The 25,734-nt window shown below is 38.7% G+C and overlaps 1 protein-coding gene across 6 annotated transcripts in view; it reads right to left on the reverse strand.

The window, feature by feature from the left end:
• MCM9 (minichromosome maintenance 9 homologous recombination repair factor) overlaps positions 1 to 25,237 on the reverse strand; it is a 93,877-nt gene extending 68,640 nt beyond the window's left edge. For 3 of the 6 annotated variants that reach the window (XM_059400620.1, XM_059400623.1, XM_059400625.1), the window contains exons 1-7: positions 24,921 to 25,237; positions 22,251 to 22,561; positions 16,610 to 16,926; positions 15,598 to 15,679; positions 9,636 to 9,836; positions 5,226 to 5,351; positions 3,329 to 3,448 (exon numbers count right to left, since the gene is read on the reverse strand). In XM_059400620.1, coding sequence (XP_059256603.1) covers positions 3,329 to 3,448; positions 5,226 to 5,351; positions 9,636 to 9,836; positions 15,598 to 15,679; positions 16,610 to 16,926; positions 22,251 to 22,554 — 1,150 coding nt within the window. In that variant the 5' untranslated portion in view covers positions 22,555 to 22,561; positions 24,921 to 25,237. Of the gene's footprint in view, positions 1 to 47; positions 3,096 to 3,328; positions 3,449 to 5,225; positions 5,352 to 9,635; positions 9,837 to 11,900; positions 11,968 to 15,597; positions 15,680 to 16,609; positions 16,927 to 22,250; positions 22,562 to 24,920 lie in introns of those variants that run through there. The other 3 variants (XM_059400624.1, XM_059400621.1, XM_059400622.1) reach the window with 3 other exon arrangements.
• Positions 25,238 to 25,734: the final 497 nt, after the last annotated feature.

Genomic DNA, 25,734 nt, shown 5'->3' on the forward strand with positions numbered 1-25,734 from the left:
CATTAGACCAGGTTGTAAAGCTGTCTTAGCCTTTTGGACAATAATCTTTGGACCACTATTTTACTGGCCTTCAGAAGAACAAACTTCCGACTTCAACTAAAATGTTTCTTTCTGTGATAAATAGTTTGGTTTAATGTGAGGGGCAAATTTCCATTCTTTTTTGTCAATGTCCTTAAAGAAGGGATTTGAAGTCCACTATATGCTACCACGAACTTTAGGACCTGATTTTCTAGGCAACCTTGAAGCCTCTTATGGCAACTATTACACGGAATGTTAGACAGCATTCAGTTTAGTTTCTAAGATGATAACAAATGTGGTTAATTGTTCGTAAGGTCCTTTGTTTTATAACCATTTAGGACATCTGAATACTCCTTGAATCATCCATCATTTCTACCCAGTGACTTCAGCATGTCAAGAGCAGACATAAACGCGCTAAGTTTAAGAACAGGATATTATAATGACTTAGATCTATTCATGAGATTTATAAAAATACAATGAACTTAACCCTTCAAAATTGACTTGATAGATCATCTGTTGTTGACAGTGTTTATTTAAAAAAAAAAAAAGTGGCTTTGGGAAGGTGTATTTAGCTTTATCATAATAGATGAGTCACTATTTTGGAAAAATATCTATTTTCACACATGTGGTACTCTTCTCCATATCCCTTGACACTCATGCAGAGTAAGATTAGGCATATTTGTGGTTGACATATTTTAGATAGCCTTTCCAGATAAGTTTTTAAAAAGTAATCTTGGAAAGGAATCCATTAACTAAGTGGGCCAAAAGGTTCTTTTTCTTTGAGAGCTAGGTCCTTCCTCAAAGTTTCCTGTGCTTCATTAAATTAAGTGTAGAATATTCTCATTACTCTTGCTGCTAAGCAAGACATTAGCCATATGATACAGTTATGCAGTGCCTTTATATCTAAAACTTTTATACTGCACTTTTTAAAGCTTTTATTTTGAGGAAGGGAAAAGGGCATTTTGTCTGAATGTGGAATTTAAGTTGTATATATTTCCTGTCATTCTAAAAAAGAATTTGTGAAGGAAAATTTTGCTAAATGTTAAACTTTGAAATTTAATATACCAGATTATCAAAATACTGTCCACTAACTAGTTCATAGATTTTAAAAATAAAATACATCCAACTGTTAAAACCATATGAAGAAAATTTCATTTTTGTCTATTTGCAATTAAGGAAAATGTTAAAATATTAAAATGAAAATAAAAGTAAAATTTCCAACAAAGAGCTCAGTGATTAATATAACAAGATATGGGCTTGTTAGAAATAAAGCATATATAAAGCCAAATTACCAAATAAAGCAATTTACTGCTGAGTTTTTATTCTGACTAATTATAGTGACTGATTTGTATTAATACCAAGAGTTAGGTTTTTACATCAATTTGTAAACAGCTAATTTTCACAAAAGGTTAAGACTTACATTTTAAGTCTTCTTTCAGAATTTTTATAATTCTATAAGATTTAGAACTCCAACTATAGCACAGTGGTTTTATTTTCCCCCCGTTTAGCTTCATTTAGAGACACTATATGAAGTATAGCTAAAATGTTTGGAACAGTTTTTTCCTTTTTGATCATAGTAAATAGTTCTTTCATGAAAACATAAACATGAACCAATTACACCACAGAAGAAAGAAGCAAGTAGGCTGGAGGGAATGAGGATATCAGTTGAGCTAGAAATCTGAGGAGCATGCATGCACTTGTTCACTTATAACCTTCTATAACCTTAGGCTTCCATGTGGTCTTATTGTTTGGTTTTAAGATTTGGGGTTTCTAATTTTACCAAGGAAATCTATGGAAGCAATTTTTGAAATCCCTAATTTTTTAATCCCTGATACATATAAAAAAGTATATGATTCTGAAACACAGGTATTTATATGTTGTCATGAAAATGCACCCATATAGTGCATCTTTATTGTTGCAGTATATTCTGGTATCTTTTATTGTATTTCATTTTTAAAGTGCTGGTTTTGACTCCCTGAACTGGCATTTATGACTCTAAGGGACTGTGATACGCAGTTTAAAGAAAGGCTAGTCTGGCCTTTTGAATAGATGAGACTTAGCAATGACTTTTCTTTCTTTCTAAAATTTATATTCCCCGTACCTGTCTTTTGGAGTATGATCTTGATGCTTTAAAAAAAGAGAAAAGTGCTAGGACAGTGAATCAGCAGCCATTCACTTGAAAACTGTCCAAATGTTCTGAAATTACTGGTAGCCCACCAGATAGCTTGGATGCATTTCTTGGCCCTCCATATAGTTAACTTACGAAACATTCCACATAATTACTTGGCAAATGTTTTTATTTGTCTGTTACCGGCATCATTTTATAAAGAACTCTAGAACCCTGGGTCATAAGAATTTTTAAATGCACATAAAGTGTTCTTTATATATTCTTGCTTACTACCCTTCCAGTATGCTGAACCTTGAGTTGCCTCTCCATTCACAAATCCCTTCTCATCAATGCTTAATGTACTATTCAGTTATATTTCAAAATCTAAGAACCCCTTAGAATGGGGCTTTCCTCATGTAGGACCATTAATGCAGCATTTGCTGCTTTATGAGAAGTTTTATAGTATAAGTTTCTCATAAGAAATTTCAGCACAGGCTTCCCTTAATAAGTAGCAAAGAACATTTGTAAAATCTGTGAAACCAAAGGCCCATTACAGACAGAAGTACAGGAGAAATATTTCCCCAATCACAACAGTGTAAAATACAAAATCGCATCAAGACAGGCTTTCTAATAATTTTCCTAAAGTTACTTTATAATCACATCCTGACATTTGATCTGCAGAGGCTTTTAAGTGTACTTGAAGAATCATTGCAATATATGAATGAAGCTCCACAATGCAGTGAAAGTGTGCTTTCCACGTATTAAGACAAATTTTCTACTGAATTTTCAGTAGGAGCTACTGTTGCCCGTGAGATCTACAAGCACAAAAATGCCTCAAGCTCTATGCCATCGATCTACTTTGATAAAGGGAGATTTTTTCCCCCCATTTATCTCAATGTTTTGTTTACTAGGTCTTCATAAAATGCAAGATGGTGCATGCTTTTTCTTCATTAAATAGGATCTTTCAAAACTAAGATGCAAAAAAATATATGGGATAAGTTTTAGGAAAATTAAGTGAAAGTGGAGCTTTTAAAACATTTTCTTAGAGCTACAGAAGTAGGTGCTATATATTTTCTTTGATTTTTGGCAGTAACTCAAAAATTAGCTTGAAATTTATCCTATGTTAGGTACTTTTTCATCAGAAAAACATTGTGTTACTGTCTGTTATAAAGTCAAATTAACTGAAATTGTCATGTAAAATACCTGCACTAGTAGATCCAATTCCTGTGGTGAGCACAGAGCGTGGTGTAATCTTTGCTGCATACTTGAGGAATTGAGATTTCCCTGTGCCAGGATCCCCAACCAATAAAAGATGAGATTCGCCTAGAAAAAAGTTAGTAAACTTTCAAATTTCCATGAATTAAGTATAATTAATCAAGAAGAAAATGGTATACTTGGAATGCCAACACAATTTACATTTTATGCTTCTGCTATTTACTTAAGGTCATTTAAGGGCAGACTTAACCAGTTATCTTTAGAAAAGTTAACTATCATCATAAATAATAATTTTAAGTGATTTATGAATATGATATTTATAATTTAATTTAATAGACTGGGCTATTTCCAGATGTTCAGGGATATGCCTAACATTTAAAAAATTTTTGGCTTATAAAGTTTCTGATTTTATTTTTTATTTTAAAGATTTTATTTATTAGCCAGACAATATAAGCAGGGGGAGGGGCAATCAGAGAGGGAGAAGCAAGCTCCACGCAGAGCAGGGAACCTGATGTGGGACTCAATCCAAGGACCCCAGGATCATGACCTGAGCCGAAGGCAGACACTTAACCAAGTGATCCACTCAGGCACCCCTTAATCTATTTTTAAATACCAAACTACTTGGCTAAATCTTTGCAAACAAGCCATACAAATATTTTATTCCATTTTTATTTAAGTATTTTTAAGTGTTCAAGCCTTTATAAGTGCTTTATAAGTATCAAATCGCTTATGATTATAACAGTTAAATGAAGACCTTTCCATTTTATGCCATTGTAGTAATTTAATGAAATAATCTACCTTAAAGTACTTATTTTCAAATGTAACAAATGAACATATAAGTATCTTTTGGTATGTATTATCTCATTCATCAATTTATTCAGTTATACTCAAGTATTTCCTAAATACATTAATAGGAAACGCCTTCTTAAGCTCAACATTTAGCAGAGTGCTGGAATTTGATCAAAACATACAATACACATAAACTTTTTATACTTGCTATTCCATATTGTACCGTATGGTTTTAGAAATCTTACTAACAGCCTTGTTTATAACAATGTCCTTTTAGTCTTTGGTTATTATGACCCTCAGGTGGCCTATATAAGGGCCATAATAAACCTACTTTATGCCAGATTCAGGTCAGTTAAATGTGTTAGCTGCAAAAGAGCTTTCTGCCATTTGAACATAATTATACACTTAGAGTAATCTTTTCTTGAGCGTATGACCTACAGCAGCACCTCATGGCAGATGGCACTTCTGCAACCTACCAGCAGAAGGGGAATCAGCAGGCAGATGACTGAGAGCAACAGTCTGAGAGAAACACACTGACAGTCACAGATGGAGAGACACTGACTTGGAGACCTTAAAAAGCACTATCTAATCTTTTCCTCTTGAAGACAGACTGGGGATCCAAAGGAAAAGATAGTAATGAAAATGTAAAGATTTTATTTTGTGGCACCTTTACAGACTGGAGCAAAAATAGATGTTCCTCAAAACACTTAAAATTTCTTTAAGTCTTTGTAATTCTAGAAATTACCTTTTGATATATAGATGCTGGACTAAGTATTGGGCAACTGTCAGCTTTAAAAGATTATGGTTAGTGGGGCGCCTGGGTGACTCAGTGGGTTAAAGCCTCTGCCTTGGGTCCAGGGTCCTGGGATCGAGCCCCACGTCGGGCTCTCTGCTCGGCAGGGAGCCTGCTTCCTCCTCTCTCTCTGCCTGCCTCTCTGCCTACTTGTGATCGCTCTGTCAAATAAATAAATTCTTTTTAAAAAAAATATGGTTAGAAAATAAAGCTCAAAAAGTCATTTTTATTCAGGAAAGGAAAATTCTAACTTCTTACCTTGTATGTATTAACATTTCTCAAAAAGTTTTAATAGGTACTAACCTCTGACCCGTGTTCCTGTAGCATCAGTCCTTTGAATCCCACCAGCCAGCACCAGGGCCACAGCAAGCTTTACTAAGTACATTCCAAAAACTTGAGGGCACAAGCTGGCCAATATTTCATTCCTTCCTAGGAAAGGCAGAAAGGTCAGATGTTATGAACAGTTTTCAAGAAATCCTATCTGAAATTTCTTCTTATCCTAACTTCCTAGAAATATACTCTGCCATCTAATATCAAGAGAACCACTTCCAAATCCTACAGGAGTAAATAACTGTTTTGGTCCTAAAATTCCTTCTCTTATTAATGCCACGATAGGAAGTCTGCTTTTTTATTCCTTCCTTTTTATTTTTATACCTGCTTAAGTTTCTATAAATTTATCATACTTTACAGAGACAGAAAGGAATCTCCTTTATTCCCTCATTAAGCCAACATTAACCCTTTAAAATACCATTGCACTTTACTCCACTGCCTAAATAAAATGAAGGTGCTCAATCTCAGTAAGTCGGATTGCAGTAATTTTTAAATACAAGAGGTACTTGGAGCTCATGGAGCTTCTCCAGAGGTCTAAGAAAGAAGTAAAATAATCTACCCTGTGAGTCAATTCAGCATTTGCTCTGAACAATTTAGTAAAGTCTCTCTACCTAGAAGAAGTTACCAGGGTATCACAGTATTAAAAAGATCATATAAACTAGAATTCTAGCAATCCAAGAGGGAAGTCTCAGATTCTTCTGATCATGTGTTGTTGTTTAAGATTTTTTTTATTTTAAAGAGAGAGCATGAGCAGGAGGGGTAGAGGGAGAAACAGAATCTCAAGCAGAGTCTACACTGAGCATGGAGCTCAATTTGGGGCTTAATCTCAGGGCCCTGAGATTATAACCTGAGCCGAAACCAAAAGTCATGGGCTTAACCAACTGCGCCACCCAGATGCTCCTGATCATGTGTTTTTTTTGTTTTTTTTTAAGATTTTTAAATTTATCTTCTTGATGGTGGGGGAGCAGGTACAAGTAGGGGGAGCAGCAGGCAGACATAGAGGGAGAAGCCGGCTCCCCACTGAGCAGGGGGCTGGATGCAGGCCCCCATATCAGGATCCCAGGACCCTAGGACCACGGGATCATGACCTGAGCCAAAGGCAGATGCTTAATAACAGCCACCCAGGTGCCCCTGATCATATGCTTTTTTTAAAAAGATTTTTTTATTTCTTCATGTAACAGAGGGAGATCACAAGCAGGCAGAGAGGCAGGCAGAGAGAGAGGGGAAAGCAGACTCCCTGCTCTGCAGGGATCCCGATGTGGGGCTCGATCCCAGGACCCTGAGACCATGACCTGAGCCGAAGGCAGAGGCTTAACCCACTAAGACACCCAGGCACCCAATCATGTGCTTTAAGTAAGAGAATATCACTGTTTCAGTTTCTGTTTTCAGAAATGTCAAAATACCAAATCTGAGAATCTGCCCATCCCACATACAAATAAAGCAGGTATTTCATTTGATCACTGGCCTAATTAACCAGCAGGGGCTCTTAGAACCTATACCATCCTAACAAGCCTGTACTAAGCTTGTCTTCTCTTATGTGGAATTCACTACTGTGATGGTACTCTCTCTACATGCTGGCAACTAATTTGTGTGTTTCAGGGCTTCCATGTTTATGCTTATGTTTCAGAGGCAGTTCTATTTGAGGAGGAAAATAATCGTGTAAATATTTAGCTGATTATTCTAGTTCCAGAAGCTTTTCTGCCAAAGCATTAGGGAAAGGAAGAGGGCTTTGTCCAGAATTTATGGCCTTATGCACAAAAGCTCCTTATTGTAATGAATCAGAATTGATCCAATGACAATGTAGGGTGACATGACTTGGGATGGCAGAAATGTGAAGAAAATCTTTCAGTAAAATGAGGATCAGTAAAAAGAATTAGTAAATTCTAGAAGGCAGCTCCTTAACCACCAAAGGGAATCCCTCTCTTTCCTGAGGAAGAAGGTTTGGGATCTAAGCAAATAAGACATTACAGCAGGTAGGTAAATTCTGACCAGAATTACACACACAAAGAAAGAAGGAATAGCCCCAACAAGCAGGTTTAGGAGTAGGCAAACTGACCTGGGAGACTTCTGTGCCAGCTGTGCTGAATAAAGGTAGATTCCAGTGACTGATGTGCTAACAGGAAACATACCCCAGTGGTAAAGAGCACAGGCTCTGGGATTAGAGGCCTGGATCACATCCTAGTGCTACTACTTACTACCCATCTGACTTTGGGCAAGTTTCTTAACCTCTCTGACTCTATTTTCTTATCTGTAAAATGGAATGATAATGGTATCTTATAGAACTGTTGAGGATCAAAGGAGTTAATAAGTGTATAGCACATAGAACAATACCTGACACACTTAACTGTTAAGCTATTATATTACTCTATTACTTATGCTTATTTCTGATCGCAGTATTTCCTCCCAATGTAGTTAACACAAAAGATATAAAGTGAGGTCTGAAGTACCAAAGAAAAATAAAGGGGAAGAACTATTCCCTTAAATTTGTTGTCTAAAGTTCCTTGAATCATGGCAATAGATGCCATGGCTGTACCATGGAAGAGAATGCATTCGAGTAAATACTCCCCCAACTCTAGCTCCCTCCCAAATTTCTGCTTCTAGACCATGTTAATAGTGTGTCTAGAGCCTACCAGCTCATTCTTGTGGCATGGCCCTCAGTTACCCCAAGGAGAATAGGACTTCCTAAACCTTCCCAGATCTGAGTCATCCCTGAATCTGTTCACATGGCCCAACAGACCTCAATCCCTCCATTTGGGTTTCTATTCAGCATCTAGGCCCCAGGGTCAGAGGATCCTAGATGTTACTGCAGACTGGAATAAAGTCTTCACCTTCTAGACAGTACCAGTGTCAGATCTTAGTGAAGCAGATCAAACTCCAAGAGCTGAGGAGTGAAATCCCTGGTGTTAGTTAGACTAGCAAAATGGAAGACATCCTTCGGCATACAGCTCTCCGCTTCCACCACCCCTTCCCTTATTTCCCCCAACTAGCACACATACACTTTGAATTGGTGAAGTACAGTACTGGTACTGGGTACTCAGAAAACTAAGAAAGCAGAATCCATTCGCACTAAAAAAAACATTGCCTTGTTTTCTCTCTCTTCTTATGTTTTTTATAAGGTCATTATATTTACTTCTTCCTTTTATCCAGTAAATGAGCTGTAACATCCATAACCTTCTAATTGAAACAAGATAGACTCTTGAGGGGCGCCTGGGTGGCTCAGTGGGTTAAGCCTCTGCCTTCGGCTCGGGTCATGATCTCAGGATCCTGGGATCGAGCCCCACATTGGGCTCTCTTGCTTCCCCCTCTCTCTCTGCCTGCCTCTCTGCCTACTTGTGATCTCTGTCTGTCAAATACATAAATAAAATCTTTAAAAAAAAAAAAAAAGATAGACTCTTGAATTGATAGCACAAAGCACTTCTCTTGGTCTGGGTAGAACACTATATGATCCCCTTCCTTCACTGTAACAGGAACAGCTGAGCTGTGTGGCAGCGCAATTAGTAAGAAATGACTGTGGTCCAAGGAAGAGTTACAGATTTTTGTGAGGGCCCGACCCTAAGAAACAATTTTAAATACAGAAATTCCTTTAAAAATATATATAGTTCTTAAAGGGCGTGCTTAATAAAGCCATGAAATAGAGAACCTCACTTTAGTATTTAAGAATAAAGTAATTGATATGTGTGAGACTTGAGATGAAGTTTATTAAAAATAGTCTATCACAGGCTTCAGTTTATTTTTCTCAGTAGATGCCTCCTAAGGAAGAATGAAACAGACATTTGAAGATTTAACTGGTGTTTACACATCTTTGGAATTTTTAAATAAAAAAATACTCTATGAACCTAAAGGTTGTAATGTTTTAGTTTATGTAACTTACTGCCACAATCAAAAGCTTTTGCTGTGATGACAAAGCTTATATTTTGCACCCTTCTATCTCTCATCACTTCTTTCCTACTGACTGCATATTTAAAAATCTTCAGTTAAAATAGTGTGAAGTTGTCTTTATTATCTCAGGTACATGAGAAAAGAAATAAGACTTTCATAGGATGATGTTTCATATTAGGATGTGTTTTGTCTACTTACGGAGGAATTGTATATTTATTGGTAAAGAAGGGAGAAAACAAGAGATGTCTAAAATAACAGAAATGGAAAATCTCTTGTAATCCAGCTTTTATTTTCCACAAAGATCTCTAAATTAAAAAAGACTATACCAGCAAAGGGCTCTTCAAAAGGAAACTATGGCTAAAAGTACTGACGACTGCTACCACCTTTTGAGTTTAGCCATTGAGTTTTCTAGCATGCAAGCCTCCTCCCAATCACAGACCTCATATTTAACTACTTAATGAAATGCCATTAATAATTATCAGCTTTAAACCCTTAATCACAAACCTGCAAAGGGATCACTTTTATAGGACTCCCAAAAATCCTCAAATTCCTTTTGGACCTCCTCATCTATGATGATCCCTGCAGACTGCTCATTATTTACTTGGACATAATTGGCTTTCAGGACTATCTCCACTTCACAGCGCACATCTTGCTGAAAGGGCTTCCACCGTTGCATTACAACTCCATAAATAGTAAGGTCATCACCTAGGAGAGAGCACCAAGTAGCAACAAAGTCCAGGAGGAGCACACTGCTTGCTGGACATTGACTTGCATCACACAGATCCAGAAATAAGAAATAAACCACTCTCCCACCAGGTTTAGAATAATAACCACTCATCCAGGAAACAATATGAAGGCAAAGAAACACCACAGGTTTCCTACTTTTCCCTTCTGTTTTTGTTTGTTTTTACAAGCGTTTGTATCTTTAGCTAAAAGCTAAAGTCAGCATTTTTATTTTTCTTAATCTGCCACATGATAATCACACCAAATTATTACCCTTCACTGGAAAAATAGCTTACCAGATGATTTATTCATTGTTATTATAAGGGGTGAAATGTTCATCTTCTAATAATCCCTAACCATACAGTTCTCATTTAAAGAATATGTAGAAACTGCAGCTGGAAGATTAAGCTATACTCAGTTTGGTGTCAGGAAAGGAGACAATCTTGTGATAACTGACACTAGTTTTAGTTTCCTATATATTAATTTTTTTACGTGTCACCTTTGTTGATATTTTACTTACTGCCTTAAAAAAAAAAACAGATGAATCGGGACGCCTGGGTGGCTCAGTTGGTTAAGCAGCTGCCTTCAGCTCAGGTCATGATCCCAGCATCCTGGGATCGAGTCCTGCATCGGGCTCCTTGCTCAGCGGGGAGCCTGCTTCTCCCTCTGCCTCTGCCTGCCATTCTGTCTGCCTGTGCTCGCTCTCTCTGCCCCCCTCTCTCTCTGATAAATAAATAAAATCTTAAAAAAAAAAAAAAACAGATGAATGAACTAAGAAATAAGTGAACACTGTTTTACTTCAAAGCTCTTTTTCATAAACTATGAAAGCACAAGATAAATCCTGCTTATTCCTTCTGGTTGGTTCCTTCCCACCTGAGGAAATTCTATTACTGGTGATCAGAATATTAAATAAACTTCTACAGGTTGTCCTAGGAGGCCTTGGGTCTTTCATGGGCACATTCTCCAAACACTAACATCTGTGCTTATTATTACATACAATTCAATGCATCAATTAACAGGTATATATGAATGAATGGTTGGCATTCGGTATTTTGGTATAAGAGATAAGGGGGCCAGAAGAAGAAAAGATAAGCCTAGTCCTAAAAATCTTGTTGAATATAAGATGTTGAACATACTCCAAATCCAATATGGTATTTATAATTTGTGCAATAAATAGCGTCTGAACTAACTGGCAAGTCTTCATTTTCCCTGTGTCAAATATATGGTATTTGCTGATGCAAAATGCCTTTTACTCTCTAAGTTTCAATGTGTAATGTATAATCTGCAGGGCTTTTGATTTTCTAAAGAAAGTGTTCTGTAAATGCTAAGTGAATGGAACTCGTGATAGCAATGACACAACGGAGGGCTTATTTCTAGCTAAAGGCAACTTTATAATAAATGGTGACAAACACATTCAGTAGGTGCTTTGCATGTGTTTTCAAGATCTTTCGAAGCCACTGCTTGGATGGTTTTCAAACTAAAGCAAGAGTAATGATCATTTACTATATTGTCTGCCCTTAATTTTTAGGTGAAAATGACTGGGGTAACTTTAAATGAGCACTTGGAATAGTCCTTTACTATCATTTTAATGAATTATACTTAGGTTGTTTTCAAATTAGTCAAGTAGAAACTTTACTTTTAGATATAGCACCCGTTATTGAATTAATAAATAAATGATTATTGAAGTAACTGACTTCAATAGCAGTGATAATGTGAAAAATGTAGTGTCCTGAAAAATGGCCAAGAGCACTGATTTTATCAGATTTGGGTTCAAATCCCAGCTCCTTCACTCACTGATTACGTCCTAGGGCAAATTATCTCACTTTGCTGAGCCTACAAGTTTTGACCTACAAAATGGAAATAGCTATATTTATGTCACAGGATCACAGTGAAAATTAAGTCAGAAAATGTTTGTAAATTACTTCTTACAATATCTAGAATATAATATACATTCAACAGCTATTAGCTATTATACTAAGCCTTGTTGTTAAACTTTTCTGTACTAAGTCATAAACGATGTCATTTGCAGGGAACTACAATTCTTACTTTGTAACAGCCTCCGTCTTTGTGCCGTTTCGTCTTGTGCAGCCCATTTACCACGGCAGCCACTCCCAGCCGGACCCATCTCTGATCCCCTGCTGCACTGGCAGTTATCAGGACACAACCACCGACTTTACTACTCTGCATGTGTCAGATTGGGGTTCCCAACCAGACTGTAAATTCCTGAAGGGCAAGGATTATGCCATTTATCTTTTCATTCTGCAGAGGTTTGTAGCAATGGATAAATGAAAAAAGCGCTGTTGATGAACACTTCCATCCATTATTATTAGTGACATGTGAAAGAAAAATACCTTTAGATTTTTTCAGATTCAGTTTAGATGTACTGCATGAAAACATCTTATTTTCTATCAAAGGATACTTTCATGTTCACGCTAAGCTTACATAAGCACTACTTTGCTGATCCAGGTATTACAGGTTTTGGTTAAAATCTAGAGTCCTATATGAAAAAAGAACTTTGCCACAGCCTGATCCATTTAGCAGGCAATCCATGATCAAAGTTGTTATTTCCATGAAGTACTGTTTAGACAACTATAAACTGTTAATATATTTGACATAATTTTCAAACTATAGGTTGGTGATTCTTGGTTGGATGGGGGCAGTCTCTTGACCAAGAAATACTTTTGACCCTAGATACTGAACTCCTGTATTTCCACAGTTGTTTGCCTCATCGTTTTAATGAAATGGCAGCTCAAAAATATTTTATACATGAAGCATTTGGAGAAATCTATGTTAAAAGAAAAAGAAAATGGAATTTGGAGAAATTAAGCACTTTTGATCTGTCTGGTAGGAGAGAACAGGGATATAGAATAAGAAATTAGACATACCTGCTTCTGCCAAGGGACTTATTTGCGCTCTAAGTTTTCTTTACAGACTCAGGGTGAGTGAGATTAAGGTCTGAGTAAGAACAGGAAATACTTAAAGCAGGGAATGTTGAGGTGAATTAAAAAACAATCGTTGATACCCAGCTGAAGTTCACCAGCCATTTCCATTTTCTTTCTTTTTTTTTTTTTTTTTAAGATTTTTTATTTATCTGACAGAGATCACAAGTAGGCAGAGAGGCAGGCAGAGAGAGAGGAGGAAGCAGGCTCCCTGCAGAGCAGAGAGCCCGATGTGGGGCTCGATCCCAGGATCCTGGGATCATGACCTGAGCCGAAGGCAGAGGCTTAACCCACTGAGCCACCCAGGTGCCCCCCATTTCCATTTTCTGACCTACCTTCAATGTAACTTAAATGTTAAAAAGCAAGTGGAGGGGTGCTTGGGTGGCTCAGTGGGTTGAGCCTCTGCCTTTGGCTCGGGTCATGATCTCAGGGTCCTGGAATTGAGCCCTGCATTGGCTCTCTGCTCAGCGGGGAGCCTGCTTCTCCCTCTCTCTCTGCCTGCCTCTCTGCCTACTTGTGATTTCTCTGTCAAATAAATAAATAAAATTCTTTTTTAAAAAAAGCAAGTGGAAATTCCTAGGCAAACAGTAAAAGCAACAGTTTTAAAGTTATTTGGAATAAGAAGAGGAAAGAAAAAGAAAAAGCTCTCAAACCTTCTTCACAGACACAGGTCTGGTCAAGGCCTTGGGAATGTGTATGGGGAGCAGAAGCTGCTGGCTTTAGGGGCAGGCTGCCATCTGCCTTTTCTAGGGCTGGAAACAGTAACCTCAGAGAAACTGACCAAAGTTTCACAGTTCTAGGATAACTTTTTTAGGGGCTGAAATTCTGGAAATCCAAAAGACTTTTCAATTCCATACTAGAATCTTCAGTGCCTGTCAGTTTTGGTAAAAAGTTTCTGGTTAAAACTTTCAGATTACCCCTTTGAAAGCAATCCCCTCAGTGTCTGAGATCTTTACCTTTATAAAAGCCAATTAGTGCCATGTCAATTTTACAGCCCTAGCTTCTACCAACAACTGAAATAAAGCTCCCTTTATTCTCTTATTCTTTCTTTTCACATTACATATGCAAAATAATATATTTGTTTTAAAAATCCTTTTAAAATATCTATTTTTATTAAGAATATGTCATATTTAAATGTGGCTCTTGTGGGGCACCTCGGTGGCTCAGTGGGTTAAAAAGTCTGGCTGGGGTCATGATCCCAGAGTCCTGGGATCAAGCCCCGCATTGGGCTCTCTGCTGAGGGGAGAGCCTGCTTCCCTTCCTCTCTCTGCCTGCCTCTCTGCCTACTTGTTATCTCTGTCAAATAAAAAAAAAAATAATAAAAAAAAATAAATGTGGCTATTGCAGAAGAGAGTACTTTTTAAAAAAAAAAATTTTAGAGTACTCTCTTGAGTAGCACTGCTGATTTACAATTTTATTTTCCAATAAAATTCGTCTCTACCTACTATCTTATTTATAAAAACAGTAATTTTAAAATTCAATGTAGAACACTTCCATTCTATACATGTACCCTTCCACAAATACTTTTTTTTTTTTTAAGATTTATTTATTTTAGAGAAAGAGAGAGTGAGCATAAGCAGTGGGAGGAACGGGGGGGGGGGCGGGCAAAGGAGATAATCTCCAGCAGACTCTGCCCTATGCAGAGAGCCTGACACAGGCTCAGTCCCACAACCATGAGATCATGACCTGAGCTGAAACCAAGACTCAGACACTCAACTGACAGAGCCACCCAGGTGCCCTTTTCCACAAAAACTTTAAAGTTTGATTTTTCCCAGGCTCCCCAATGAGAACAAGAGCAGCAAGATGAGTTGAGACAGGGCAAAAGAAAGCTATGAGTGGTCTGATTAGCCTCAAAATCAAAATATAACCAAGATGACATTGCACTAACCCCTTCTGGAGCCCTCAGATTTCCAGAACAGCTCTGAGGCTCACAGTCTTTGTTTTGCGAAACATTGTAGATCATCCAGACCAACTGCCATCATGAGACCTAAGTCACTACCAAGATGCTGTACACCCTATGCTTGACTATCTCTGGGAAAAGAAACTCACCATCATCTGAGTCCCATGGTGAACCCCTTATATTATTAGATATTGAGTCAAAATGTACCTTCCTGGAGCTTCAGCCTACTGAAACCCAAAAGTATCTTCTGTAACAGTAATTCCATTTCTGTATGACAACCTTCCAATTAATGAAAAGTTGGCTGTCATGTCCTTCCTGAGGCTTCTCTATGCTAAACACCTACAGTTCTTTCCAGTATGGTTTTAAGTTCCTTTCCAATTTGGGCAATTGGCCAAGAGAAACACTGAGATCCCTCAGAGGACAAAGTCAATGTGACTCCTATAGGGGTGTCACCAGCACAGAGAAGAAAGGAATAATCACCTACTTTCTTCTAGATAGCAAGAAGAGTACAGTAACATCTGACACAGTCATACTATCTGATGCATTTTATTTAACCAAAGGCTAAATCTACTACAATTTTAAAGTTGCTGCTGTTAAGCAAGGATACACTGAAAAGAACAACCTGGACAAAAGTCAATAGATCTGCGTGCATATTCTAGTTCTGCTACTTAACTCTCCAGGTGACCCTGGGCAAGTTGGGTTCTTCACTTATAAAACAAGTGACTGGATAGGAATGATAAGCCAGATTTGTTCCTATTATGCATCACCTCCCACCTCCACGCGAGTTTCTATTCTCAAGATGAGCAATTAAGCCTTCACAGTGCTCTTGGGAAAATAAAAAGTAGTTTTTTCCTAATCAGTACTTTAGGACATCTTATATAAGCTAGCAAAAGCTAATTCTCACCAGATTTGCAGCTGTCTACTAAGTCATCTTCCAGGATAACTTTCATAGATCGTGGAATACTTCCAACAGATAGCCTTTGCACCTAGCAAGGAAAAGCAAACACATACTGAGTATGCTTAAATACATGCTTAATAGAAGCCTAGCAGTTCTTGAAATTACTGTTTCTATTTCCCTGGTATTATCATACAATTAATTTAATTATGATAGGGATTTATGGAATTTTCTTGAAAGTTGTGCTTATTATCCATTTACAAACTCACTAAAACCAGAGTAAAATAAAAACACCATTATGGAAAAATATCTCCAAATATAATCTACCTTGTGGATGGTCAAAATAAACATGCACTCCAATTAGTAAACATAATTACAAAGTTACTTACCTAAAAGACATGTAGTTTTTTCCTAACCTCTAGTCCCAAGACTTGGGATCCCTGTCCCTCCCAATTCCCTCCTCCTGGCCTAGCATAAGGCAGTGACAGAGCTGTAACTACCATCCTGGACTAATAATAGAGGCCATGTGTTAAGAATGATGTATAAAGAATGACGTGAGTTTGAGTCCTCAATGCTGAATGCGACTTTGTGTTTCAGCGGCAAGTAAAGGAAAACCTTGCACACTCTGACACATTAAAGAGTGTCTATGTATGCCTTATTGGACACAGCAAATAAAATTGGGCCTAAATCCCAAATCCTGACCACTCCAATGTTCAGCAATCACTTAAACCATTTAATTTTTCTCCTATCCCTTAAATACAGCTTGTTTGAACTTTTTAAATATTCGCTTAATTTTAACATAATTATTGTCAGTCTACAACCCTTTTGCCAATGCTTTCTATACAGAGATGATTACTGCATGTCTCTAAAGACTGTATTCTGATATATGTGCAACTATACTGTATGAAGACACAAGTTCCATTTGTAGTCCTGTATTGGTTTCCTAGTCCTGGTAATTTGCCCACAGCTGAAAAAAACCTTCTTCAAAGTTGTTATTTTTCTCATTTATCTGATCATTTACCTGTTCCTGAATTTTGATTTCCTGATAATCTCTACACCTAGTTGGAGATGAAGACAAGCCTGAGAGGCAAGTGAATTTTGAAGAATCACAGCTCTCCAAGCTGGGACAGGAGGATGGCCGGCAGAAGGTATAGTACTGCTCAAAATCAGCCTTGACCACAAATACATGTTTGCATTTGTTACACATGTAATCCCGCTCAAACTCCAGGATCTTCACCAGACTTGTTCGAATTACTGTCCCAGTGACAGATAAAAAATGTCCCACATCCTTGGTTTTAGGGATGTGCTCCCTCACCAACTCAGGACAAACAGGCAAACCTAATGGAGAGAAACAACAAAAACCCATCAATTTACATCTTGGAATTTGACTCCATGGAATATATTCTTTTCATATTTCCTAGGGAAGAAGGTGTAACTTCAGAACAAAAATTTGAATTCTTTTTAAGAAAAAAAAAAAAATCAGATCAGCTCAACCAAGAAAAGAGAAAAGGATTATTTTGAAAAACAATGATCATTGGACTCTTTCTTTCTTTTTTTTTTTTAAAGAGTTTTCCTATTTTTTTAATAGATTTTATTTATTTATCAGAGAGAAAGCACAAGAAGTGGGAATGGCAGGCAGAGGAGAAAGCAGGCTCCCTGCTGAGCAAAGAGCCCGCTATGGGATTTGATTCCAGGACTCTCCAATCATTACCTAAGCCAAAGGCAGGTGCTTAACCGACTGAGCCACCCAGGTGTCCCTACTAGAACAAGTTTAAATGCATAGAGACATAATACAGTGGAGTATATATAAAGAGTTTGCAGGTATAGGTAGTATAATCCCTTCAATAAAATACAATGATTATTAAGAATTGGGGATGTTCCTTTCCAGATTTTTCCATTTTGATACCTACTTTTTTTTTATAAACATATATTTTTATCCCCAGGGGTACAGGTCTGTGAATCACCAGGTTTACACACTTCACAGCACTCACCAAAGCACATAGCCTCCCAAATGTCCATAATCCCACCCCTTTCTCCCAAACCTCCCCCCCAGCAACCCTCAGTTTGTTTTGTGAGATTAAGAGTCCCTTATGGTTTGTCTCCCTCCCAATCCCATCTTGTTTCATTGATTCTTCTCCTACCCACTTAAGCCCCCATGTTGCATCACCACTTCCTCAGATCAGGGAGATCATATGATAGTTGTCTTTCTCTGCTTGACTTATTTCACTAAGCATGATACGCTCTAGTTCCATCCATGAAGTCGCAAATGGCAAGATTTCATTTCTTTTGATGGCTGCATAGTATTCCATTGTGTATATATACCACATCTTCTTGATCCATTCATCTGTTGAGGGACATCTAGGTTCTTTCCATAGTTTGGCTATTGTGGACATTGCTGCTATAAACATTCGGGTGCACGTGCCCCTTTGGATCACTACATTTGTATCTTTAGGGTAAATACCCAATAGTGCAATTGCTGGGTCATAGGGCAGTTCTATTTTCAACATTTTGAGGAACTTCCATGCTGATTTCCAGAGTGGCTGCACCAGCTTGCATTCCCACCAACAGTGTAGGAGGGTTCCCCTTTCTCCGCATCCTCGCCAGCATCTGTCATTTCCTGACTTGTTGATTTTAGCCATTCTGACTGGTGTGAGGTGATATCTCATTGTGGTTTTGATTTGTATTTCCGTGATGCCGAGTGATATGGAGCACTTTTTCATGTGTCTGTTGGCCATCTGGATGTCTTCTTTGCAGAAATGTCTGTTCATGTCCTCTGCCCATTTCTTGACTGGATTATTTGTTCTTTGGGTGTTGAGTTTGCTAAGTTCTTTATAAATTCTGGACACTAGTCCTTTATATGATATGTCGTTTGCAAATATCTTCTCCCATTCTGTCAGTTGTCTTTTGATTTTTGTTAACTGTTTCCTTTGCTGTGCAAAAGCTTTTGATCTTGAGGAAATCCCAATCGTTCATTTTTGCCCTTGCTTCCCTTGCCTTTGGCAATGTTCCTAGGAAGATGTTGCTGCGGCTGAGGTCGAAGAGGTTGCTGCCTGTGTTCTCCTCAAGGATTTTGATGGATTCCTTTCGCACATTGAGGTCCTTCATCCATTTTGAGTCTATTTTTGTGTGTGGTGTAAGGAAATGGTCCAATTTCATTTTTCTGCATGTGGCTGTCCAATTTTCCCAGCACCATTTATTGAAGAGGCTGTCTTTTTTCCATTGGACATTCTTTCCTGCTTTGTCGAAGATTAGTTGGCTGTAGAGTTGAGGGTCAATTTCTGGCCTCTCTATTCTGTTCCATTGATCTATGTGTCTGTTTTTGTGCCAGTACCATGCTGTCTCGATGATGACAGCTTTGTAATAGAGCTTGAAGTCCGGAATTGTGATGCCACCAACGTTGGCTTTCTTTTTCAATATCCCTTTGGCTATTCGAGGTCTTTTCTGGTTCCATATAAATTTTAGAATTATTTGTTCCATTTCTTTGAAAAAGATGGATGGTACTTTGATAGGAATTGCATTAAATGTGTAGATTGCTTTAGGTAGCATAGACATTTTCACAATATTTATTCTTCCAATCCAGGAGCATGGAACATTTTTCCATTTCTTTGTGTCTTCCTCAATTTCTTTCATGAGTACTTTATAGTTTTCTGAGTATAGATTCTGTGTCTCTTTGGTTAGGTTTATTCCTAGGTATCTTATGGTTTTGGATGCAATTGTAAATGGGATTGACTCCTTAATATCTCTTTCTTCTGTCTTGCTGTTGGTGTAGAGAAATGCAACTGATTTCTGTGCATTGATTTTATATCCTGACACTTTACTGAATTCCTGTATAAGTTCTAGCAGTTTTGGAGTGGAGTCTTTTGGGTTTTCCACATATAGTATCATATCATCTGCGAAGAGTGATAATTTGACTTCTTCTTTGCCGATTTGGATGCCTTTAATTTCCTTTTGTTGTCTGATTGCTGAGGCTAGGACCTCTAGTACTATGTTGAATAGCAGTGGTGATAATGGACATCCCTGCCGTGTTCCTGACCTTAGCGGAAAAGCTTTCCAGTGGACTCTTTCTAAAAGAACATATCCAGGGGCACCTGGGTGGCTCAGTTGGTGAAGCACCTGCCTTCAGCTCATGTCATGATCCCAGGGTCCTGGAACCAAGCCCTGCCATCAGGCTCTCCACTCACTGGGGACTGCTTCTCCCTCTCACTCTCCCTCTGTGCTCTCTCTCAAACAAATAAAATCATTAAAAATAAATAAATAAAAGTATACATCCAAATGACATAATAACCAGAATTTTAATAAGAGGGCCATTACAGTAGAATCTAAATACAGCATGTAATTGTAACCTCATTCAACAAAAAGCATACTACCACAGGCAACACATAAAATCAACTGATGACTGAGTAAACCACAAAGCTGAGTGATAAAGGGAGGGAGGGTAGTATAATGACCAGATCCCCAAGCGCTAGAAGGCTCTTATTTTTTTTTAGTTAGGTTCGGAATTTATTAATATATAAATCTGTTTCCAAGCCTTGAATCACCTAGAGGTTTAACCGTAGCAGCACCATTTATCCCTTAAAAAACTTGTTTTTCACCATTAATGAACAGGCAACTCTTTAAAAGGTACAAAATGCCAAAGAAAATCTTTTTTTTTTTTTTTAAGATTTTATTTAATTTATTTCACAGAGAGCAAGTGCTCAAGCAGGGGGAGTGGCAGGTAGAGGGAACTTAAAATAAGCTTTAAATAAGCTTAAAATATAAAGATAAGGCCATATGTTAAGCAAAAGTGACCATATACAATCAAAATCTTAACACTGAAATAGATGCTAAGACAGTGTTTTCCTAGAAATGTCAACTTATTTTAAATTTTCTGTCTTACTACATATGTTATTAAGTATGTTTTTCAACACTACCAGTGAAAGGGTGGTGGTGGTGTGTGATGTACATCAAGCCCCGCATCGGACTCTCTGCTCAGCGGGAAGCCTGCTTACCTCTCTCTCTCTGCCTACTTGTGATCTCTCTCTCTGTCAAATAAATAAATAAAATCTAAAAAAAAAAAAAAAAAGAATCCCAGAAGACAAAGAGCCATGTATATCCTGTAAAGACAAACAAGAAAATGTCTTAGGTTCCTAAGGAGACTAAAACATGGAGGCAACCTGTTTTCATAACTGAATGCCTTTCCTGAGTCCAAGATGAAGCTGCAATACACCTAAAACCAGACTATTTCCATTCCTGGATCATTCTGCTCCGGACACCTCCAACCCTGCCTTACCTTCTCTTCTTAAAATCTCCAGTGAATCTGCTAGAATTCACTCCTTGTTCTGTGGGCTAATATATCTTGCACCTACCATGAGTGAGGCATGCATCACATAACATATAAGCTGCCACTAAGTTCCTTTACAATTATGTTCAACATGCACACAGAGACATGTAGCTTTGGGCATATGAACGCCATTGTTAAATAATTGACTATATAGCTATCTCCCCTACAACCTTGAGCTTCTTTAGATGAGGGACTATACCCTACTATTTTGGTTTCCCAAAAGACTTGCAAATGCCTGAACTTAATATGTTTGTAGAATGAATGCGTCATAGCAATAACATAATTTGCAGTTTACTTTTTCAGAAAATTAGAAAAAAAAAAGAAGGCTAAATTTACCTGAAACCAATAGGGTCACCTAGGCGGACAAAATTCAAAATTTTGGTATTTAAGCTAAGCATGGAAACATATTTAAACATAAGGACAGCCTAAAACTAAAACCATTCTTAAATACCATTTCAGTAACATTAACTAAAATCCCTTTTAACAAACTTTTTGCAACATTATTATAAAGTAATATTTGTTCTTGATCCTACCAAGAGATTATCTAGTGTCCTAATGCTTAAAGATTTATAATATTCCTAATTTTATTCTAGATAAATACTACTTTTTCAATTAAATCAAATATATGGTCTTTTGGAGGGTATCTTAGTCTCCAAAAAGTTCTACTATACTGACTCATCTTTTTCGAATCACAGCAAGCATTGTTGTTGATTATAAATCCCCACCTTTCTGAAATATACTATAAAGTATTTCTAAACAAAACAGTACATGTGTTCTCCAACTTAATCTGCAATAATTTAAAGACAGAGCTTTGCCACAAGCTGATTGCTCCACTACAGCATCTTTAAAGTTAAGATACTTAATCTGTCATTCATCCGACAAAAACTGAGTGCCTAAACAGGTGACCAGCATAATACTAAACTTGAGATATAAAAACAGTACATTTCCTAAAATTGTTTTGAAGATCACAAGGTAAAATGTACCACTTTCCTAATTCTTGGTATTATCAATTCTTCTGTTAGTAGTCACGAACGCTCATAAAGCTGCTCTGAATTACAATTTTATACACACATATTGAACTATGTATATGGGCACACTAACATAATGTTGTCTCCATACAGTCTCCTTCCCCTTGGTTGGCATGGATAATATCCCAGCCTTCCAAATGTCCAGAGAACAGTATAAAATCATTACTCTGCTGTAAAAGTGACCACCAACTACACAATAAATATATTTTTAAGTATAAATATCAATTATGTCTTAGTGCTGAGTTCAATATGTGTTAAAAATTCTCAAAATGTTCCTAGAGAGTAAGTAGCAGTAAAATCCTTAAGAGATTTACCTGATATCCTGGCATGAAGGTTCTGCTTCATAGAGGCACCTTCAGGTTGAGAAAGGGACTGGAGAATTGTCAAGGCCGATCTTCGCAGAGCGCTATCAAAAACTGTTAGTACTTCATTTGGGAATGCGTTGAAATATTCCCCAATTTCCATGTTAGTCTCAAAAAGTGTCATGGCATTAACTACAACTGGGTAATGAGCATCTTCATCACTTTCCTTCAAGATTAGAAGAATATCATTCTTATGGTATTCCGAAACATAGGATTCAAACACTTGACCAACCAGTGTAACTTGATCACTATTCATTTTTAATCTAGGTGATTAAAGAAAAAGACTGGATTATAACTTTGATATTGTGACTTAGACACAAGTTAACAAAAAAATAACAAAACAAACTGGTTGTAAATTGTTATGAGCCACACTATAAACTCAAAATATTATCTGAGTTAAAATCTTAATTAGATCTGAATTACCTGTTACAGTCACTTAGTAAATGTATTAAGAAAGTGAAGCAAAACCAAAGCCAAAGAATTCTGTTTATACTGATCATTGAAATCCAAAATGGTCCAATAGCTTTCCTTTATCTTTTCCAAACTTCCTCATTAACCCTATGAAATGCTATTTTTAACCACATTCTATATACACATTTGTTCAGGTATAAAATCTTGAACAGCAATCTTCTGGCTAACATTACTTCTTTGCATGTGTTGTAGTTCTAGGTTTTTTTCATACAAAGAACATATCCTCCTTTCTCTCTTTCATTCTCTCTCACTACACACATACATATTCATGGGTTTTCAGCTACATAAATGGAACATACATGGATAGCCAGTTCTGACTTGAATAGTTAACAGATCTGCTTCAGAAATTTACAATTTGAGGTGAATTTGTTTCTCATTTTCTCCTCCTAACCTAGGAAACCTATAGGCTTCAGCAAAAACAGCTGTCCAGAGTGTAAAGAAACTAGGTAAACGGAGGAAAGAAAAGGAAAATTGGTCTTTAAATGATAAATAACTAGGACTGGAAAATAAATATACTATGTTACATTACTTCACCTATCTTATTCCTCTGGCAATACGTATTTTTTAAATTTATACCTACAGATTAAAAGAACCTACCCCCATTCTGTTTTCATGTATACAGACAGATATCTATCATACTAGTATACCATGCTGGGAAATAAAAAGCACAATAAAAGATCTTCAATGCCCTCAAGAGAACCAAGAGACAGATCAAATCAAACAGTGCCCTAACAGTGGTAAAAATGTAGTATGAATAGGAGTACAAAGGAGAGGATTAAATTTAAATGGAGTGAAATCATGAACATGGCAATGGGCAGTTCCAAATAAACGGCTGAAATCGATCATCTAAGAAACTTATTTGGTTTGGAAACAGAGAACTGGAGGACAAATGTGCTTTAATTTGTCATTTCATTCACCTACCATTTATTGTATTTGGTCCAACAAACAGACGATAGAAGATGACTTATGAAGTTCACATTTCAGAAGTTCACATTTCAGCATCTTATGTGTTACACAGGCTTTTTAATATTTTGCCTTTTGGGGAAGCTACTATTCTAGAAGGTGTAGAAGGAATAAATGGGTATGTGTCATAGGCCAAGAATTCTCACAATTACAGGACACCAGTGTGAGACTGACAGATGGGTATACATATAACCAGGAGAATGAGTGAGAACAAATTATGGCCACTACACTGTTAATTTGTTTTGATTAGGTAACATAAATGCAGTCAAGGGTAAAGCAGAAAAAGCACTTAGAAATAATTGATCACACAATATACCCAGATCGTGGCCTTTGCTTAAAACAAACAAACAAATAAAAAAACTGGACTCCCAAGAGTTGCTACAAATGAATCTCTAAGATTCTATAAATGCGTATTACATTTGGAGCCACAAGTTGAGCAATTCAAAAGACGCTCCACATAGGGCAAAAAGGTAGCTGCGGGGTTCATGGTTCAAATTAAAGTCAGATTAAATTCTGCCTAGTTTTTGCTGAAATGGCATCTTTGAATAAAGAAAAAAACAGCATCCCCCTTCAAAATCTGCGCAAAACTGTTCAACTCTAAGCAGTTTGTTACCCCTATAAACATGCCTACCCTTATTGTTCTACAACCTTCAAGTTCCCTTTCCTTATTGAGTGAGGTCAAAATTAACAACGACGTGCTACTTCATCCTTTGGACCGCGTGAAGCGTCGACGAGAGCCAGAAGCGCTACCAAGCGGCCACTTCCAGCTGGACCACCGGGAATCCCCGCCCGCCCAGCGGCCGCGCCACACCCACCGGGAGCCCCGCCCCCTCGCCTGTCCCCGCGGCGCCCCGTCCTAGGGCCCGCCCCTCTCGCCCGCAGCCCGCGTCTCCCAGGCACCTCCTCCCCGCCCGCCCGCTCCGCTGCCCGCGGGCGCTCGGCAAACGTGGAGTCGGGTTGTACTCAGAGGGCTGCTTTCCACTCTTCCGTCTCTGGGCGCAGCCCCTGCCCTACGAAACCTCCGCGGGACTCTGACACTCCCCGGGCTCGGCAACCCGGCAGCTCGGTCGCCCGACCAATCCCGGAGTTGAATAGTTTGGGAACTAACAGATGTGAGCGAGACTTAGGACGAACGGGGGGAGAAAAACATAAGAGGAACGGTGAAACCAGGCTGCGGCTGTCACTTACTGGCGGGCACGAAGTGTCAGAAGTCACCGAGACACGCTGCTCCCGAGGCCAAGGGGCGCGGAAAGCTCCGGCCTGGCGGCGGGGGCTCGAGGAGGCCGCTGGGGGCGGGGCGGGGCGCGTGGGCGCGCAGGCTCCAAGACGCCGGCCGCGGGGGCGCGCAGGCTCCGACGGATCTGCGTCGCGCCTGGGCCAAATAGACACGGCGCCGGCTCCTCGGCCGGGCCCGCGCACCCGACGGACGCCGAGCCGCGCACCGCCTCAACTTCGCCGTTCAGGTGCCTCTTCCGGGTGGAGAAGCGGGCGGGCGCGCGCCCCGCCTGGTGCCGTGGGACGAGAGAAGGTGGGGCGGGGCGAGGCGGTGGGCGGGGCCAGGAGGGCCGGGGCAGGGCCGGAGGAGGTCCAGGGCGGGGCCAGGCTGAGACTCCCGCCCCAGGTGGAACCGGGAGAGCGGAGCCGTGCGGGGCACCAGCTGCCTGGATGGTTCGCGCTTTGGGGCTAAGAACTCCGGCAAACACAAGGTCACAAAGATTTTCTGCTGTGTTTTCCACTATAACCCTCCCCGTCATATACCATATTCCCCACGCACTCAAAGCCTCCGCCATGTCAACATACTCAACAGAGTTGTGCATTTGTTACAGTGAACATACCCTGAAACATCATCATCACCCAAACTACAAGGTTTACGGTCTTGTTCGCTCTTGGTGTTGCACATTCTATGGGTTTTGACAGATGTAGTATAGTAACATGTATCCACCATTGTTGTATTATGCAGAATAGTCTCACTGCCCTGAAAGTCTCCCTTCATGCCTCCCAC

Source organism: Mustela nigripes, chromosome 5 (genome assembly GCF_022355385.1).
Source record: "Mustela nigripes isolate SB6536 chromosome 5, MUSNIG.SB6536, whole genome shotgun sequence".
Classification (NCBI taxonomy): domain Eukaryota; kingdom Metazoa; phylum Chordata; class Mammalia; order Carnivora; family Mustelidae; genus Mustela; species Mustela nigripes.